The sequence below is a fragment of the Lygodium microphyllum genome, chromosome 13 (genome assembly GCF_053477565.2).
Source record: "Lygodium microphyllum isolate KBCC chromosome 13, Lygodium_microphyllum_v1.1.10, whole genome shotgun sequence".
Lineage (NCBI taxonomy): Eukaryota > Viridiplantae > Streptophyta > Polypodiopsida > Schizaeales > Lygodiaceae > Lygodium > Lygodium microphyllum.
The window spans coordinates 149,546,118-149,566,950 of NC_141147.1; the positions used below are offsets into that span (position 1 = coordinate 149,546,118).

General features: G+C 41.5%; 1 protein-coding gene across 2 annotated transcripts in view; it reads right to left on the reverse strand.

Moving 5' to 3' along the window:
* Nucleotides 1-20,833, reverse strand: part of RUG3 (Regulator of chromosome condensation (RCC1) family protein) — a 130,266-nt gene that overhangs the window by 44,779 nt on the left and 64,654 nt on the right. For both annotated transcript variants that reach the window (XM_087690627.1, XM_087690626.1), the window contains exon 3: nt 15,370-15,561. In XM_087690627.1, the coding sequence (XP_087546753.1) occupies nt 15,370-15,561 (192 nt within the window). The remainder of the gene's footprint in view (nt 1-15,369; nt 15,562-20,833) is intronic.

Sequence of the window (20,833 nt, forward strand, 5' to 3'; positions counted from 1 at the left end):
GCTTTATGGATGGTATACCCTCCCAAGCTTTCCGAAGTGCCGATCAATTAGTACCACAATTCGCCCAAATGGCTTTACCTAGCAGACTGACTGGTTTTTTCCTTCTGCCTCAACCTAGAATTAGGCAAGGCTACCAAGTCCCAATGCCTCCTCAGGTGGCACCTTTTGGACCATCGTGACCTATTCCTACCTATTATGCACCTTACCCATCTTATCTGGCACCTCATAGTTCTTCCTCCTCACCACCCAAGCAAGCATTCACTAACAGGACTCATTTTAACGAGTCTAACTATACTACTTCATCAAACTTGATGAGGCACGTGGGACACCATCCACAGGTTCAAACCCCAACCAAACCCTTACCTTGTTCCATATGAGGTTGTTCATTCTTGAAAGGCTAGAAATGCCTCCACCAACATTGAGTCAATGCATGGATTACTCCCAAAGTTTCATTTTCAATTATACCATTTTGACCTTCTATCCGAGCGGTGGGAACACTTGACTAAATGCTATGCGGCTCAAAATAGGACCTATTGTATAAATCTTGACCATGAGCTCCAAGAATATAGAATCACAAAATTGGCTGAATATTGGCAATTACTTGTTGAGTTCTCCACCACAAGGGCTCCTAAGTTCCCTAACAACCACGTCACATTGTTCTTGACCAAGCCCCCTAAGAGATATTTCCATTTCATACCACAACTACTTACTGTGCCCGCGTTCTATGAGTTCGAGTGTCAGTTATTATGTTAGGCTCGGTTATTCGATTAGTTCCATAGTATGTCCTCCTTAGAGTGGGCTTTTGTCACCATCTCTCAAAGGGGGCACCAAGGGTAAGGCAAAAAGGCACAAAACCAAAACCAAATCCAAACTCAAAACCAAAAACAAAAACAAAACCAATCAAGTGAATCACAAGGGAACACTTAGTCTACACTTAAGACCCAGGTAACAAAATGTACCTAAAAAGAATAGATACACCAAACTATTAAAAGTCTAGGGAATTGGCCTTCACCCTGCTCCCTAGATGATAAATTCAACCACAAATCATCATTGGCTGAATAGTATCTTGAATCACCTAAAATCTCCCTATTTCAATGATTGAAATTCAAGTCTCTAGACCTTCAAATCTGAGCATACTTAGCAAGGTGACTGTCAAACTCTAATTTCTACTATAAATTAGGGCTTACATGAGAGATTCATCAAAATCTCCACCTCCAATGGCACAGATACTCTTTAGACGCCTCACATGGTGGAAGAAGAGAACATTCTTGGCCCAACTAGAGCGAGACCTATATTAGCTATTCTTGAGCCAAGATTCTAGAGAGGCTTGGAGGCTTTTCAAAGAACATTGCCCGACCACACCTATTACGTCCACCACTACATGGGAGAAGTATGTAGCTAGTCTTTATATTGTGGAGGGTCAGCTACCTCTTCTTGACTCACCTGAGCCTTGTCCAAAGACTACCACTTTCTTTATAGAAAGTAGGGTCCGCGAGGCCATTGACAGACTTAGCACAAGAAAGGCACAAGATCATGATGGATTAGTAGCCGAGCACTTGATCCATGCAAGAGATTTGGTGGTAAGATCCCTAGCTTACACGTTTAACAGAGTCATGTGTGAAGGCCTACTAGAGAGCTGGAGCACGAACACTATTGTGCCTATCCTCAAATCAAGGGACCCTACTTTACCCAGTAACTATCATACTATCATGGTTGGGCATACATTGGCTAAGTTATATGTTTCCATCCTTAAGCATGAGTTAAGCAAGTGGGTAGAGATGTAGGGTCTTAGAACACAAGGACACGCTGGCTCTAGGAGAGGCTTCTTCACATTGGATTACATCCTCACACTCAGAGCGATCATTGAGGAGGGAAGGGCCCATGGCCGATGAACCTATTGCTGCTTTGTGGACTTCCATAAAGCCTCTGACACAATGCCGAGAGATAGGTTGATACACAAATTGCATACCATGGGAGTACCACAAGAGCTTTGAGAGGGTTGTGGGCAGAGTATGAACACCTAAGGGCCTTTCGGCACCTATTTACTCCACCATTGGGTAAAGTAAGGATGTCCCCTCTCTCCGACGTTATTTGGCATGTACATTGATGGTATTGCAAATAATATTTCATAGGAAGGAGATAGAGGAGCTCCACTAGCTGGCACCCACATACCTCTCCTATTGTATGCAAATGACATTATATTGATAGCTGACCCTCCAGAGGGTCTACAGAGACACTTGGATGCATTACACTCCTATACTTTCGAGAGTGGGCTTTCAATGAACCTTGGTAAAACCAAGGTGATTGTATCTAATACTACACCACAGTGGGTCAAGAGATCAACACCTACATTCACATATGGACCTGAGGAGCTAGAGTATGTGGACTCTTATACATACCTAGGAGTCTTATTCACAAGGCCCACCTTTTCTATGCAAGAGGCAACAGACATTGGACAAACTCGTGGATACACAGTACTAGGTGGTTTGGAGGGGATATACTCACAGGTGCAGTTTAAAGAACTCCGCACCAAGTTATGGCTCTTCAATACACTGGTCACATCCACACTGCTCTATGGAGCACAGATATGGGGGTCCAATCTTAACCACCATAGCAAATCAGGGTGCACTTATGACGTATGGAGAGCTGAGCTAGCAGTTACACCAATTGTGGTAGAGGCCCTCACCCAATCGGTTGCAAACATACATAGCCTATGGGACTTACCCAAACACAAATATGCACGATTGGCTCGAGTCCTTTAGGCAGCTTGCTAGAGAGGGTGATACTTCATGTTGGTATGCATAGATGTAGGCCTGGTTTGAGTGACATGACTTTGGCATGAACAACTTATCCCCCTTCCAGTACTCCCTTGATGCACCATCTCTTGATTTGAGCAAGTTAGAGATTCGTAGGATCATTAGGATGGATCTTACCCAAATGGATATCAGGCGAACATGGTTGATGCCAAGGTAGGAGCTAGAGACAAAGATGGTTGTCTACCGCGAGCATTTCCTTCATACTACAGATGATGGATTTTTTGTTCGCCTCAGATACATGGACACCCACCTTTCCCATGGGATCAAATGTACCATTGGCCAATTGCGCACCTCCTCACATCAGTTAGAGATTGAGACTGGCACACATAGATCCACCCCACCAGAGGAGTGCATATGCCAAATATGTCAATTAGAGCCAGAGACACAGGAGTATTATAAATGTTGCTGCCCAATGTATTACGAGATCCATGGCCGTTCCCACTGTCTCTTTAGAGACGGATTTGGACCACTATCCAGAGTCATGGATTTGACCGATCAGCGATGCCTTATCTCTTTCTCCTTGAGATACGATGGCTTCATGGCATGCGCCTCAGGAGTACAACTACTCCAAGACACCAAGGCCCTTTACAAAGGCAGCTCACAGACTTCTTTGCAAAGAAGACTCAAGAGACTTCAATACAATTACAGCCCTAGTCCATACAAGAGACTCTCTCACCGCCATAGTCCACATACAAACAAGATTGATTGATTGGGCCGTTCAACTTAGTCGGTCCAAAAGTCCTAGGCCTCGACACAAACACCAACAACACCTTCATAGGCGGATACAAGGGATTATCGCTCGGACTAGAGCTAGACGCTCCATATCCACATGAGACTACCATTTGGAGCTCATTGTTACTAGATAGAGCTCTGTGTTTTACATGTCTAAAAGTCTCCACTAGGTTCTATACCTTTTTCCCTCTGGAGCATAAACATCTTTTATACTTTGACATCCTTGCAATTCCAATAAACAAATATACAACATTGTATCCAATTGACTAGCCCCTTACGTATTCATGACATGTAGGAGTACTAGATGCATTAGGAAACATTCTTGTCTGTATACTTTGGACCATTGCAATTTGACAGTACATGGGAATTTGCATATGAGCAACCATATCAAGATACATTTTCCCATACATTGCATGCATTACTAGCTACATTTTTTTGCATGCATTACTATTTACGTTTTTCCTCATGGTCAGCACTATACAATGCATTTGTATAACTAGCATTAATACTATGAGTCCCAAACATAGTGGGCTACATATATGCATTACTAAACTTGCCACTTTATGCCCAAGCATCATGTCAACATTGCCATACATGGGGTTATGGATATTACTGGTTAAACCCGGATACATTGGGCCTTGCACACCATGCATTGGTTGTTGCATACATAAGAGGTTGTGCCATAAATTCTCATATGTGGTCCCTGACCCACTATAGTATGGAAACTAGTGCCACCACCAAAGTACCCTGGCTGCCCCATCATTGCATGCATGTCCTAGTATCCAAAAAGCATTGCATTGGCACTTCCAAGCTGGCCTTGCATATGAATCAATTGCCCCATTGGCATCATTTGCTTATACTCACTACCCAAATTTGGAACATCATATTGCTGTATTGAGTCTTCCTTCCGTGCATCTTGTTGTCCTTCAACTATTGAAGACAATTTCCCCTTCTTGCCATCGATGCCCTCCTTTAAGGGATTCAAAAAACACATCAAGTGAGGATCATTTGCCAATTGCACAAACATTTCAAGTGCCCTCCTCAGCTCATCTTTAAATTGGTCATCAAATTGCTCTTCCTCTTGCTACTCATCATCTTCTAAAGACAAAGAAGGATCCACATTTTGGTCTAAACAACATTATCAACTTGTTGTCCATGTTGTAAGCCTATTTCAAGATTCGGTATTGCATTTTTTCCTTCATTATATACATTTGCAAAATCAGACGCATCATCACTGCTTGATCCCACCTCACTGTAAGATGACATACTTATAAATGCTCAACTGAACCCAATTTCAGCACTAGAGCACAACTTGTCACCTTCAATCAGGTGCCTCAAGCCCAACAAGTCAAGAGATTTGATGGTATCCCAGAAATGGAACCATGAAACCAACCTTCCTTCTCACTTAATCTTGGACATTCGACAGCCTATTGGCACCAAACTAGCGCCCCTTGTGATATTTTTTTAGCTTTTATTACAAATGGATGGAGTATATTTAAGATTCTTTGATCTCCTCTGCTAATCCAAGTGGCCTCTTGCTGTTAAAACCGACCAGCAAGCCTTCAAACCAATTTGCCCCTTGGTTTGCTTGGAATTGGCCTTCACCCTGCTCCTTGAAAGACAAATTAAGCCCCAAATCTGACATGGCCTATCTAGCCTCTTGAATCTCCCTGAAATTCTTTGATTTCAATTATTGGAATTCAAGTCTTGGGCCCTCAATTCAAAGCACGCATCTTGAGGCAGCTATCAAACCCTAATTTTTACTATAAATTAGGATTTACACAGGAGATTAACTGAAATCTATTCCTTTACTGACTCAAATGGTTGGATTTTGTTGAGATACCTTAACAAATGGCTAGAGGATAAGAAAGACTGCTGTAGAGAGAGAAATTTCAAAGTTTCATCCCACGAGAAAGGCTCGAAAACAATCGTTGCCCTGCTCAAACAACTATGGAAGCGATCATCTATAACTTGGACCACCAAAAAGCTTGTTGCCCTCTCCAGTATGCTGTCAACCACACTAAAGAGACCTTGCGTTGTTGTCACCTACACCTAGAGGGTTCCAAACTGATGTCACCTATTGTAGGACTGGTCCCTAATGGCTAAAAATGATATCAGCAACATCTTCTTACTCTCTAACAACCTCCTTCTCTCTCACAATGGTTAGAATAGACTTCCATCAGTCCCCAAAAACGTTTTTCCTACTTGCATGGGCAAGTTTTGCCAAGTGACTGTTGGGAATAAAGGGCCATCGTGCCTTTTATATATGCACGGGTATGAACACACCCTTAGCACATTGTACTTTCATACATATATCTATCTAAAACCTAAAGTGGTAATCTCGTCCTTATACCGAAAAACGTGTCCACTCTCTACTCTGCTTACTCACACTCTCTCTGTCTCTCTCCCCGAGCGTAAGGTCTGCCTACCTCTATCTCTGTGCCTCATCAACTCCTACAAATTGGTATCAGAGCGGTAGTGTCAGGTCGTAGGACTGACAGAAGTCCACTCGACAAGTGAAGCGAGCAGGTCAAGCAGAAGACCAACGGCGCAAGTAAGTAGTCAAGCGGTAAGCGACATCTGCAAGGAAGTCGGGCAAGACCGGCGGACAACAGTCGACTGCACGGGCAGTAGCGTGACGGGCTGCGAAAGTGTGGACCAAAACGGCTACAAACTGATGGGCGATAGTAGGCAGCAGTCAACGCTCGACGCCAACGGGCAAGCAGGTAAGGAGACCTGACAGGGCGCACAACGCGTGACGGAGCAACGAGTGACGGAGCCAGTGGGCGAGCGCGCGACGGGGAGACCTGACGGGTCAAGGGACTCGTCATTCAAACCTTTTTTTTTTTCAAAAAAAAATCTTTTTCTCAAACTCCTTCCCCTAACCAGGGTTCGCGCGTGCAAGCACAAAACATCAACTTTGTGCAATTTTGGCCCAGAAAGCTGGGGGTTTGCCAGACTGAGCACTATTCGTGGAAAATTGAGGCATCTGCATCGGAATTGCAGACATTGTCTGCATTTGAATCGGGGATTTCGCCAAAATTGTTAAAATTTTGCTCATCTGAGTGAAATTTCACAACATTTAGCCCACAAATTTGGGGTTTCTTCCAGATTTGGGAAATTTGATACAGGACAAGCAAATTTGTCTCAAAAATTGCAGGAATTTGTGACATTTTGTCCTCGACATTTGGGGCTTTTCATGTACATGTAGAAATTGGGCTGAAATTAACCCAATTTCTCCACATTGAGGCACATTGGATCCCGTGCAATTTGGGGCTTTTGCAATTTGGGTAAAATTTGTGCAGCATTTGGTCATTTTATGTACATGCAGGTTGAATTCCGCGTAATTTGGACATCAACACTTAGTGAAATTTGGGGGTTTTGCTGAAATTGCTTTATTTTGGCAAAATTGGACAATCCTATGCATGACAGAGGAAATGCAGATGTGTGTTTGGGGCTTTTGAGCACAAAACTTTGGGGCTTTTGACCGTTCGTGTCAAATTTTAGGCCCGTGGGTACATGTACAACAGAAATTGCAGATGAAATTTTGGGATTTCTCATGTAATGTGATGCACATGCCCTTTGGAACAGTTGTAATCAGTTGAATAATGCTGTAGCACTTGGTTTGGTGCTCCTGAAAACTGAATTATAGATCTGAAATCTGTACTTCTGTGTGGTCATTTATTGCTGATTGGTACTTGTTTGTACCTTGGTCACTTGGGTGACAATTTGGGCCTCCATTTTCTGTTTTTCTGGTCACTTTTGAGCTGAAAATCATGGTTGACAACAATGACAGCAGTAATTTGATGCATATAAAGAAGCTTGAAGGCGCACATAATTTTGCACTGTGGCAAAAACAGTGCTACAATATCCTGTTACAAAAGAAGCAGGCAAAGCCGATCAAAACTAAAGGGGTAAAACCTGTGGACATGGATCAGGACGACTAGGATAAGTTGAATGAGCTTGCATGCTCAGCCATAGAGCTATCGATTTCTAATGCCTTGCTCTTCAACATTGAAGGTTTGGATTCTGCATATACTATATGGACTAGGCTAGAAGAACTGTATGCACAAAAGAGCGCTGCAAGTAAAGTGTATTGGCTGAAAAAGCTTATGGATTTGCGTATGAAAGAAGGTACATCAATGTCTACTCACTTGAGTGAGTTTAACTCCATTTTCAGCCAGCTGGTTGCCTTGAAGTTCATGATTGATGAGGAATTTAAGGCTACTTTCTTGCTTTGCACTCTACTAAAGAGTTGGGATACATTCAGGACTGCCATGAGCAATTCTAATGTGATCCTTTTAGATGCTGATGTAGAGAGTACTCTACTTATGGGAGAAATGAATCGGCAGAACAATGCATCCAGCAAGTCTTCTAGTGCTTTGCATACTAGGGCCAGATAACAGCAAAAGGGCAAATATGATGGCAAGGGACGCAGTAAATTACGTGGCAAAGATGTTGATTGCCATCATTGTGGCAAGAAGGGTCACTTTAAACGTGACTGCTACAAATGGAAGAAAGAAAAAGAAAAAGGCAAGAAGACAAATGATTGCAAGGAAGAGAAGAAGGACAGTCAGCCTAAGAAAAGCAGTGTAAAAATTGAAGAGGTGAATATAGTCACTCATGACAGTGACAGTGGCAGTAATGTACTCTTTGTCTCTTCACATTTTGGAGCACATGCTCTACTTGCAGATACAGATGATGACATGCATACCTAGATTCTTGATTCAAGTGCTTCCTTTCATGTCACTCCTCATCGTGAGTGGTTTTCCGCATATAGAGGGGGTTGCCTATTTTAGGCTCATTTTAGTTAAAACCCTAAAATGTGGCGTGGATCGAGAGAGTTAAGTGGGGGTTCCCAAACTTTCTATAAATAGGGAGCTTGCCCTCCACTTTTCCCATCTCGTTTTTGCAGTTTTCCCATCTCGTTTTTGCAGTTTTCAAGTCTTTCAGCTTGTAGCCCAAAGCTTTTCAGGCATTCTGTGACAGCAAAGGGATAAAGAGGGAGCTCACTGCCCCTCATAATCCACCCCAAAATGGAGTTGCCGAGTGTATGAATCGGACCATACAGGATAAGGTCCGTACGATGCTGTCTCATGCTGCATTACCCTATGGTTTTTGGGCAGAGGCTGTTATAACAACCGTTCACTTGATTAATCGGTCAACAAACAGGCCTTTGGGGGGGGGGGGGGGGGGGTTCCCCCAAAAAGCGTGGTCGGGAAAGCCACCTTTATATGCTCATCTAAAAGTGTTTGGCTGCGAGGCTTTTGTGCACATTCGTAAAGAAAAACGCAGCAAACTCGAGCCAAAGTCCTGTAAATGCATTTTTCTAGGATATGGTGATGAGGGTGAAATGGGGTATAAATTGTGAGATCCCGAGAAAAGGAAAATAGTACGCATCAATGACATTATCTTCCGAGAAGATCGCATGCACAAACAGCCCGAAAAGACTGAGCAAGTCCGTAGGGTTATATTCCAGGAAGAAATACCTTTTGGACAGCAAAATGTGCCCGCTGTACAGCAGCAAATACCTGTTGTAAATGAACCTGTAAATCAGGAAAAGATACTGGAAATGATCAGCCAGCTATTACCCATGAAAATGAGCCATTACATGTGCAAGAACAGCCACGACAGCAAGCTGTTAATGCTGATTTGCAGGCTGAAATGCCAAGACAGCATGCTGAAAATGGAAATTTGCAGGAACAGCCAGCAAACAATGACCATTGGGTTAGAAGATCGTCTAGGGCTACTAGACAACCTGACAGATTTGTTCCTGGTGCAATTAATGTGGCTGAGTATGTCATGTTGACAGACTATGGTGAACCATCTTGCTTCAAGGAAGCAATGGACAGATAGGACAGCAAGAAATGGTATAAAGCCATGCTGTCAGAAATGGAAATTCTTGACAAAAATGACACTTGGGACTTGGTGCAGTTGCCTAAAGGGCAGAAAACCCTTCCATGCAAATGGGTTTACAAATTAAAGGTCACTTCTAGTTCCTCACCAAAGTACAAAGCAAGATTGGTTGCAAAGGGATACAAGCAAGAGCATGGAATTGATTTTGATGAGATTTTCTCTCCTCTAGTCAAGATGACTACATTGAGAACCATTTTGGGCTTGGTTGCACTTGAGGATATGGAGCTCATACAGATGGATGTAAAGACTGCGTTTTTACATGGTGATCTGCATGAAAACATATATATGCAGCAGCCTGAAGGGTTTGTTGAACAAGGGAAAGAACAAATGGTCTGTAAACTCAAACGGAGTTTGTATGGGCTGAAACAAGCACCAAGAGAATGGTATCATAAGTTTAATACATTCATGCAGTCCCAAGGCTTTCATAGAAGTCAAGTGGATCATTGCCTGTACACCAAGAAGGCAGCAGATGACAACCTGATTATCTAGGTTTTGTATATTGATGACATGCTGATTGCTAGCACGGATACTCATGTCTTGGATTCATTGAAGCAAAGTCTTCATGGCAGCTTTGGCATGAAGGATATGGGTGATGCAAATCACATTCTTGGCATGTGAATACTCAGAGATAGATCTAAAGGTTTACTCTATCTATCTCAGCAGGAGTATATCTCCAAAGTTTTGAAGCGTTTCAATATGGAGGAGGGGAAAACAATTGGGATTCCATTGCCTCCATATGTGAAACTCACTGCAGAGGACAGCCCTACATCTAATGATGAGAAGGCTGAAATGGCCAGGATACCATATGCTTCAGCTGTTGGCGGTTTGATGTATGCTATGGTTGCTACACGTCCTGACATTGCTTTTGCAGTAGTGGTTAGCAGATACATGGCAACCCCTGGCAAAAAGCATTGGGATGCAGTGAAAGATATTATGAGATACCTCCAAGGCACAAAGGAGTTGTGCTCATACAGATGGATGTAAGGACTGCATTTTTACATGGTGATCTGCATGAAAACATATATATGCAGCAGCCTGAAGGGTTTGTTGAACAAGGAAAAGAACAAATGGTCTGTAAACTCAAAAGGAGTTTGTATGGGCTAAAACAAGCACAAAGAGAATGGTATCATAAGTTTAATACATTCATGCAGTCCCAAGACTTTCATAGAAGTCAAGTGGATCACTGCCTGTACACCAAGAAGACAGCAGATGACAGCCTGATTATCTTGGTTTTGTATGTTGATGACATGCTGATTGCTGGAAGGGATACTCATGCCTTGGATTCATTGAAGCAAAGTCTTCATGGCAGCTTTGGCATGAAGGATCTGGGTGATGCAAATCACATTCTTGGCATGTGAATACTCAGACATAGATCTAAAGGTTTACTCTATCTATCTCAGCAGGAGTATATCTCCAAAGTTTTGCAGTGTTTCAATATGGAGGGGGGGAAAACAATTGGGATTCCATTGCCTCCATATGTGAAACTCAATGCAGAGGACAGCCCTACATCTAATGATGAGAAGGCTGAAATGGCCAGGATACCATATGCTTCAGCTGTTGGCAGTTTGATGTATGCTATGGTTGCTACACGTCCTGACATTGCTTTTGCAATGGGAGTGGTTAGCAGATACATGGCAACCCCTGGCAAAAAGCATTGGGATGCAGTGAAAGGTATTATGAGATACCTCCAAGGCACAAAGGAGTTGTGTATCTGCTTTGGAAAGCAGAAGGCATCTGTTGTTGGCTTTACGAATGCAGACTATGCTGGTCATGCCGACTACAGGAAGTCCACTTCTTGGTATGTGTTTACTTTCATAGGAGGAGCGGTCTCTTGGATCTCCACGCTACAAAAGTGTGTTGTGTTGTCTACTACAGAGGCAAAGTATGTAGCTGCCAATGAGGCATGCAAGGAGGCTTTATGGCTTTCACGTCTGGTGGAAGAGCTTGGCATCAGAGAGTTACCTGTTCTCCATTGTGATAGTCAGAGTGCTATTATGCTAGCACGGAATTCTGTCTTCCATGCAAAGACAAAGCACATACAGGTGAAATATCACTTCATTAGGGATGTAGTTGATAGCAAGAGCATTGAGCTTGTCAAAGTGCATACAGATGATAATCCTGCAGATCTTCTCACGAAGGGTCTTCCAGCAGAGCGGTTTGATCATTGCCGACAGATGATGGGAGTTGGATAGCTATATTTATTTCAGCTTTGTACATACTTAGACTTAGCTGATTCTTTTCTCCTCTTAAGGCACATTGCCTTCAGGTGGGAGGTTGTTGGAAATAAAGGGTCATCGTGCCTTTTATATGTACACGGGTGTGAACACACCCTTAGCACATTGTATTTTCATACATATATCTATCTAAAACCTAAAGTGATACACTCGTCCTTGTACCGAAAACGTGTTCACTCTCTACTCTGCTTACTCACACTCTCTCTATCTCTCTCTCCGAGCGTAAGGTCTGCCTACCTCTATCTCTGTGCCTCATCGACTCCTACAATGACAACCTTCTAATCGCATTTTCTAGAATTATTCAAATTATTAAATTAATTTTTAAAATATTGCTTTTGAAAAATTAAATTAACAATTATTCTAGTGTCCAAAAAAATAATTTCACCAATCAATAATTAAATTAGCTAGGCCAATTCGTCTTCCAAGTATCCCTAAGGAGTTATTAGCCCTTAGACTAGTATTCATTAATTAATTAATGCCCAGTCTCTAATGTCACCATTGATATTAGTGGCTAAAAATTTGATCTAAGCCCAAATCTAACACGAAGTACCACCTAGTACTTGTCACGCATAACTTATTACAACTTTTGCCTTTGGCATCAATTGATATCTCAAGGTCTTGGGTCCCACATTGTGAAATAATTAACTTATACCTCACATGTGCAACTCACATTTACAAATTTAATTAACTTTAAAATTTCACACCCTCACAACACTTCTTCTATTGGCACCTACATCTCTACTAGTGTCTACACCACTCCATTGTGGATACCTTAGTTTGTGGTGGTGACATACCTACATCAATCAATCTCCAACCCTCTTGACTTTGTGTTTGCTACAGGCAGCAGCTTTTCAGCCTATCCACACTGTTTCCAACCATCGCCATTAGTCAAAGAGTTGCTAGACACTTGCATTTGCTACGACCAGCTCACCTACAGCCTGCATTTGCAGCCTACAGTTCACATCCAGGGGCAGCTGACAGCTGCACATTGCAGCCAGCTGCTGTTGTCTCCATCTTCTAGATCATCTCCTGCAGGTTGCCCACCATTTGGAGCTGTCACTGCATGTTCAGCCCGATCCAAACTCTACAGGTCTGCATTTGCAGCTGCTGATCGCTTCAGGAGGCTGTCTACTGCATTTCCGGATCCATACAAAGCACATCACTCTCTCCAGCTCATATCCTTTGCCCTAGTCCTTCAAAGACATCAGAGTTCAAGGTTCAGTATTCACTCTGCATAGTGTTTTTACTGCATTCAGCATTGTATTCATTCATTCATTCAAAATACCTTCTATGTTCATTGTTTCTGAGTTACCCTAACCCTCAGAGTTCTTTTATCAATCTGTGCTTTGTCTTACGATTGTGTTTGTATTCTTTGCACCAACCACACAAGAGATTTAGCATGTGACTCTACAAAGTCTTTCAAGATAAATCCAGCATCACACTAGGGTGAGATTACTACTCCTTTTACATCCTAGCCCACAAGGAGTCCTCACTTGAGGCACCATATGTGCAAGAGGTTGCAATTAACTTTTAGGTCCTAGCCCACAATGAGACCTCACTTGAGGCCCCATATCTGCAAGATGTTGCAATAAACAAAGGAAAAAAAATTCTTCTTCACTGATTTTTGGTTCTAAGAGTTCTGAAGTCCAATAAAAGTTAAGACTGAATAAGACTCAATTGTTATTTCAGCTATTACATTTAATATTATTGAAAAGAAGTAGATTTGTATCTAAACCTGAAAGGTTTAGGCTGACTATTGTACATTGCACAATCTCAAGAATCACAAGTTGAGGTGCATGGTATCCCTTAACAGCAGGTTCTTCTACACCAACACCTCGATTAGGTAGAAGGAGATTACAAGAGAATTTTCAACATAGGAGATAAATGAAGCTCATCATTCTTTTCACTGCACATCCATTTAGAGCCAGGTTATATTATGATCAAGTTTGAATGTAAATAATATAGGCACTCTAGTCAAACGCTAGAAGTGGACATAGACGGTGTTTGGAAAATCCTGAGATATGTGCATATCATATTTTTTCAACAAAGAGCCTTGTGACTATCCTCACTTCTGCAAAAATGAAGATTTTCTTAATTCCCAAGCATTATCAGCAATTTTAAATTGACATTTTGAGAAGTCACATAAATTCTCTCTTCATAGAGGGAAAGTAGAGAAAGAAACTTTGTAGAGTCAACTAGAGTCTAGGGCTCAAAAGAAGTGTTTTTTGTGAAAACTACCCTGTATAAATATATCACCTCAGTACCACTATTCACTGTTTCCTCCCTGGTTCTAATCTGTTCTTTGAGAATTGTTCCATTCTTCTCTTTTCTCCACCCAACCAGCTAGTTTAATTTTGCATAATTCCTCGCCATATTACTTCTGTTTCGTGAGCTGAATGCAACTGTGCTTGATTGACAACCATTTGACAAACGATGGATAATTATCGACCATTTATCTATCAGGATAGTTATGGAGAAGAGACATTAATAATTAGTCGACGTTGTCCTACCCCCAAAGTTGTGTAAGCTCTCCAGCTCATACATCAAAACTGTAAGAGTTTGCTCTTCTGTCTGCTACATGTTCATGCACATGCAGCAATCAAGAAATGCCATCAATGTAGTGACACACTATAACCCCGGATCATATACTGCTCATGAGTCATGGAGATTTGGAAACTTAAAGTTTACTTTTGAAGAGGGCCAACTATACAATTGTTTTGGTATTACCTCATAACCAGGCAGTCAACACCTATTGCCGTTTTCTCAACAGTGCTACTCATGTGCCTGTTACTCTTTATTATGCTTGTCATTACTGATTGCATCTCCTTCATTTTACAGTTACTCCCAATTATGCATGTCATTTTTGAGTGCATCTCCTTCCTTTTACAGTTACTCTTTATTACGCCTGTCATTATTAACTGCACACCCTTTCCATTTGCAGTTTCTCAATGTCACATCTAGCCCTTCCTTTTACAGTTACTATTATGAACTAACTGCACATCCTTTCCATTTGCAGTTTCTCAATGCCATATCTATCTACCTCCTTATTGCAGTTGTATAGATGGATCACCAGCACCCTTCCAATCATGAATAAGTTCAACAAACCAATTCTGCAACCTAACCAAGAAACATTTCTGAGCCAAAGAGGCACTTGGAGTATAGTCAAGGTAAAATGTACTATCTGGCAGTGCAACTTCAAGAAGGCATTGGAACCATGACCAAGCAATGGTGCTCATAGTCCCCGGACTTTCTGACCATCTCATTTTGAAGGTCATAAAGAATGCAGGCATCCAGAAAGTGACTTTAAAAAAAGTTTATTTGTGTTGTCTTTTATAATTCCCCCTCCCCCCTGATTATAACACATGCATATATGAGCCTTTTTTTATTTTTTTGACTGTACAGCTGGCAGATTTTTAAGTGATTCATATGCTTAACCTTGTGTGTGCAGCTACTGGTATGACTTGCAAATTCTGATAAAAGAAAGTAGAGCAACAGCATCTTCGTACAAAGATAATAATATCCAAACAGTCTAGACACACTAAAGGACAGAGTAATGACTCGGAAAAACATTCATCACAAGTCAAGCTACCTCTTTACTTAAAAGACACTAACAGCATTCTCCAATCCCTTCTAGAAGTAAAAGAAACACGAAAGATGTAATCCAAAAGCACCTCCCCAGTTCCACACTTGACCAGTTGATGTCACTGCCAAAGTACAGAAACCCCCACAGCTGACAGCATTAAGTCGTTGCGAAACTGATTTCACTTTTAAGGGGATGTTGACGGCCCCATCATCCGTGACAAGACTCAATCCATGTCCAAGTCTGCCTTCTCCTTCATCTCTTCCCCATGTATACAGATCACCTGCACACAGCGTTCATGCACAGGTGCACAAAATGCACTCTCATATCAACAGCATACAGAAAAAAGAATATGCAAGTCTCACTGTACTCTCCAATTCACAGAAGAGAAATTTGAGTTTGAAAAGAGTATTAAACTTAAACTTACCGGGACATAAACAGCAGCTGAGGGAACACATCATAAATTACAGCATTTATCCCAGAAATGAACTAAACTATAGGACTGCAAAAGGATAATTTCTAAAAAACATTTGTTCTCAAAGTCAGCAATTGAAAGTAACCCGAACTCAGCAATTCACCTTTCTATCTTCTCTTAATAGTTGCATTCTGCCATACATTTTCCATACACAGAATGAGCAAGACATGAATGATGCAGTCGAGACCACCCAAGTACATAAATTGTATCATGAAATGATCCCACAGACCGGTTTCCAGTCCACGTGTCTTATAATTGTCCAACTAAGAAGTAAGACTATGCAAACTTGTCTCAAGAGTTTCATTGGGGCACTATGCTTATGCAATTTGATAAGAGTGATAAAAAAGTACATGGGAGTTCACAAGTTGAGGAGGACCTGAGGATGTACGACAGAAGAAATTACAAACACAAAGAGAGAAGGCAAGAGAGAGACAAGACGAACACAAAGAATGAAGGAATGAAACTGCACTCATTTGAAAAAAAAGAAGGCTGAATGCAAGGCTATGCTGGTCAGCCCCTGCACACTGCTGGTGTGGTTTGGATCTTCTACATCCTGAGCAGAATTTCTCAACAGCTTTTCATCAAATATTGGGGTTTTCGCAAATCTTCCTGAGATTTACCAAAATTGAGGCACAATTTGGCATTTTGAGCGATGTTGGGTGACATTGGCAGCAGATTTTTTTAAACATTGGCAATGTCTTCCTCAACATTCAGCTCCATTTTCTTCAACTCAGCTGAAATCAGTAAGTGTTTGAGTTTTGCATTCCATTTCTCTTGTGCTCTATCTACACAAATTCTTGCATAGCAGCTGGTTGAATTTGTCCATACACATAGTGAGTGATTTGCTTAACATGCTTGGGACAGTGACAAGTTGGATGGTTCCAATTATCCTACCTTGGCATACATGACATGTCATTTGTTGGTTGCAAAACAGCTCTGGGGATATGTATCTGACATAGAGATTAGGGCTACAAGCCCTGTTGTGCAGTCAAATCAAGCATATCTCATTTATCTACTGTTTCAAGTAGTTCATCAGCTCCATGTACAACTCCTCCCACTGCAAATCAGTTGGAATGGATTGGGAGAGATGCTCAGGCACATGCATTTGATTGCACTTTCATGCAAGAGACAAGTCATACTACACATACAGACGTGAATTACCACCAAACCACCATAGGATGTTCTTGCTTATTTGTATCAAGTGAGCAATGAAGAGTGTGTAGTCTACTTGCAAAAGTAGCTAGAGATTGAGCATATAATATAGGGAGATTCCATGGATGCATACATCATGAGAATTAAGGACCTCAAGGAGCAGTTACTGAACATTGATGAAATCACCTCTGGTGCATCTCTTGTGTCTACTACTTTGGCTAGCTTGCTAGAGTCTTACAAAGTTTTGCTAGTTCCTTTTGACAAAGGCTTATGCTAATTTGTACTCATTTGATGGGTTGCTATCCTTGCTGATGCAAGAATAGTAGTCTTGAGTTAATCCTTCATGTGAGATCAAAGATTCACATCCAGCCATCAAGCATAAGGTGAATCATTGGTTCTAAAGCAAACAGCACAGCAGCCCCACCTTCTGACTCCCATATCACTAAAGACCAAGGTAAGAAGGAACAATGCACCTTTGCCAGAAAATTTCTTGTGCCATTAAAGAATGCAAAAAGCACTTTGCCAGTGAGAAAATGAAGCAGTCAGGCATAACTGTGAAGGATGCAGAAGCATATATGCTCGCTTGTAAGTTCCACCATCTTATGCCTTTGTTGTTCAATGCTCATATGGTTGTTTGTTGCATACACAATGCCTATCCGTGGCGAAAACCAAGGATAGTGATGCTTCAAAGCACATGGCCTCTTTCCGGGGTTTGTTTCTCTCTTTGTGGAATGCACCAAAGAGGGGCGTTTGTCATTTGTGCTAACAATGCTTCTTATGCAATAAAAGGCATTGGTGAGATTCTACTTTTGCAGTAAATGGGTTTATCCCCATGCTAAAAGACATCTTAAATGTGCCTTGTATCAAGAAAAACTTGTATTCAGTTTCAAACATTGCATGTGTTGGTTTCATGGTTAGATTCCATATGGACAAATGCAATGTGCATGGTTAGCACTGATGAGGATGACCTCATTGTCATAGGAACATTGTACAATGGACTCTACAAAGTGGATCCTTATGCGAGGAGAGCATCAGAGAATGTACTAGTTGTCAAGAATGTACTAGCTGTCAAGAAATGACTAAGCAACCAAAGAGAGTAGGGTTTGCGGGGAGAAATACAAAGTGTGTACAGCAAACACTGAGAAGAGAAGAGAGACTCTAATGAACAAGATGATGGAGGACTGAAATAATGAAGTGAATCTGATACAAGGGTGCCATAGCACGAAAGATTCCCTAGAGCAAGGAGACTGCAAAAGAAGCCTTTGAGTCTGCAAACACAAGGATGATGAGCTGTCGCCTCGAGCAAGGACACTACTGAAGAAGAGGAGCCTCTGAATCTACAACATAGGGATGAAGAATGGTGCCTGGAGCAAGGAGACAACTGAAGAAGCCTCCAAGTCTACAATTGCAAGCCTGATGAGCTGATGCTAGCAACTGGATGTGACGCCAGATAGTGATGATAAGCATCAAGATAAAAACAGAAATGAAGACAGCCTCTAATGATGATAATGCCAGCAATAGGTGTGACACCTAATGTGGAAAGGGAGCAACCTGGATGCAAAACACAAACTACAGCTATCTCTGGTGATGATGCCTATGGCAGATGAAAACGCCAGGTGTAGAAGATATCTCCAAGTTGCTAAATGCAAGGTGAGGGATGATACTTGATAGGTGGAAGATGATGCCAAGCAAGCGGAAGCTTGCACCAGGTGAGTGTGGACTCCAAACTCAAGGTGTAGGAGCACACGAGTAGTTGCCAATGGTGGAAGGGAAGGGCCAACTGAGGAGAAGAGAGGCTACAACCAAAACATAGCCCACATGATGGTGGAGGCTGGCGCCTGCCAGAAGGAGATGATGATGGTGGCAAGAGAGGAGAGAGAGAGGTGATGGTCTCATGAAAAGAAGTGTGAGTATCATGAATGAATGGGTGGTGTCGTATATATAGGCGCAAATAGTCTCAAGTCTCACCCACTGAAGTCTCTTGAGTGGCCCTTCAACTCTCTCGAAAGGCCCTGGAAAGCCTTTTTGGGGCTAGAAATGAAAACCAAGAATGGGAATGAAGAAGGAAAACTTTACGTATGATGTGGTTTCTCAACACTAGCTATTGATCCTAAAGTAATGGATGGCACCAAGTTGTCCCGTGCTCAATTTGGTCACCTAAATTTTCATGGGGACGTGAATTTTTAACTTATTGCTTTGGCATAATTAAGTTGCACACATGTGAGATGTGCATGTGAAGTGCAAGTTAAATTGTGGACATAGTCACAATCAAACTCTAGCTTGGGCAAGGGGGGACATTGGTAGAAGTTATGATAGACAAGTGCCACTCAGTGCGCCTAGTGGCAAGTTCTGGTTCTAGGCATCAATGTGCCCTTCAAGTTGACTTTCGATGTCATGGGGGTCACAAAAATTAAGCATTTAATGCTAAGGATTGAGGCTAAAGCAAGTTTTAACACTTTCAAGTCCATAGGGCTTATGATTTTAAATGTGGATAGCTAGTGGTCAATTTCTCAACAAGTACAAGCAATATTTTATTTCCACAAATTAGTTATTTGCTAGAAATAAAGGCTAACTTATGCATGGGTAAGTTTACCTCTTGGTAGGAGGAGAGAAAACATACCATACAAGGCTAGGATAATAGGGAGAGGCCATTATAGTAAGAACTAACAAGGAGATTGTTGGAGCAAGGCGACTGCTAATAGGAGCATATCAACAATTGAGAAGAGAGAATTTGCAGCAGGCACCTTGCATCTCAAGCCATCAAGGGCTCACAATAGCAATTTGGAATCTCCTAGCAACAAGTGAATTCATGTATGCTGTAGTTGACCTATTGGGTAGCTGATTTGGCACAAGCGATTGTTGAAGTTGTCTCCCTAGAACCTACAAATGTTGTCTTCTCTCTCATCTACCATATATCTTCTTCTCTCACTTGTCAACTGATGCTAAATATTCAATTCACAACTCTTTAGCAAACTCTAATTTTTGGAGAAATTAGGGTTTCTCGACTATCTCGAGAAATGTGCCATCAAAACTCAACCATGCAACAATGGGGTTTGTTGCAATGGGAACCTAAGAAATAAGAACACATCAAGAGCATTGCTCATCTAGTGACCTGCATGCAAGAGTGGAAGACCCAATTTGTGCCCACATGTACTTGAAATAAAGAAGTAATTTGGACATTTTCCTGTTGGTCATTTGTAACAACCAAATGTTCCACATTTTGTAGGAGAATTAGTGCAATGACTAGAGGAAGTGGAGACTCACAAACATACCTCATCAATAAGGCAAGGTGTCATGAGGACATTTTGCTTAGCATTTGATTCAAGTTAATCAAATGTGCAAATATGATTTGCATATGTGAGGTGCAAGTTAATTAGTTCGCAATGTGGGACCCAAGACTCCAAGATATCAGTTGGTGCCAAAGACAAAACTTGTAATAACTTATGCTTGACAGGTACTATGTGGTACCCGGTATCAAAACTTGGCCTCAAACATTCAATTAGTTGTTAGAGTTACTAGTGATACTAGGGGATCAGCATTAATTAATGCTAGTTCCAAGCTAATCGAAACTCAAAATTGCTTGCATGATAAATTAGTCTAGCTAATTTAATTGTTGGCCAATGAAATTATTTTTCTGAGTCGTAGATAATTATTAAAGTAGTTTTTTTATTTCTAAAATTTAATTTTGGTAAAGCTAGATAATGCTCAAAATTGTTTTGGAAGGCTACCATTTGGCAAAACTCGCCCATACAAGTGAAAAAAACATTTTTAAGGCTTTTTTTATTTTTAGTTGTGGATTTTGGTGGGGGGGAAACTAAAATGCATACATTACCTTAGCAATCTTCGACAAAAAACACCCAACTAGCCAAACATTGCCCAATTTACAATGGATGGGCTAGCATCTAAAATCCCTGCCAATTCCATGAAT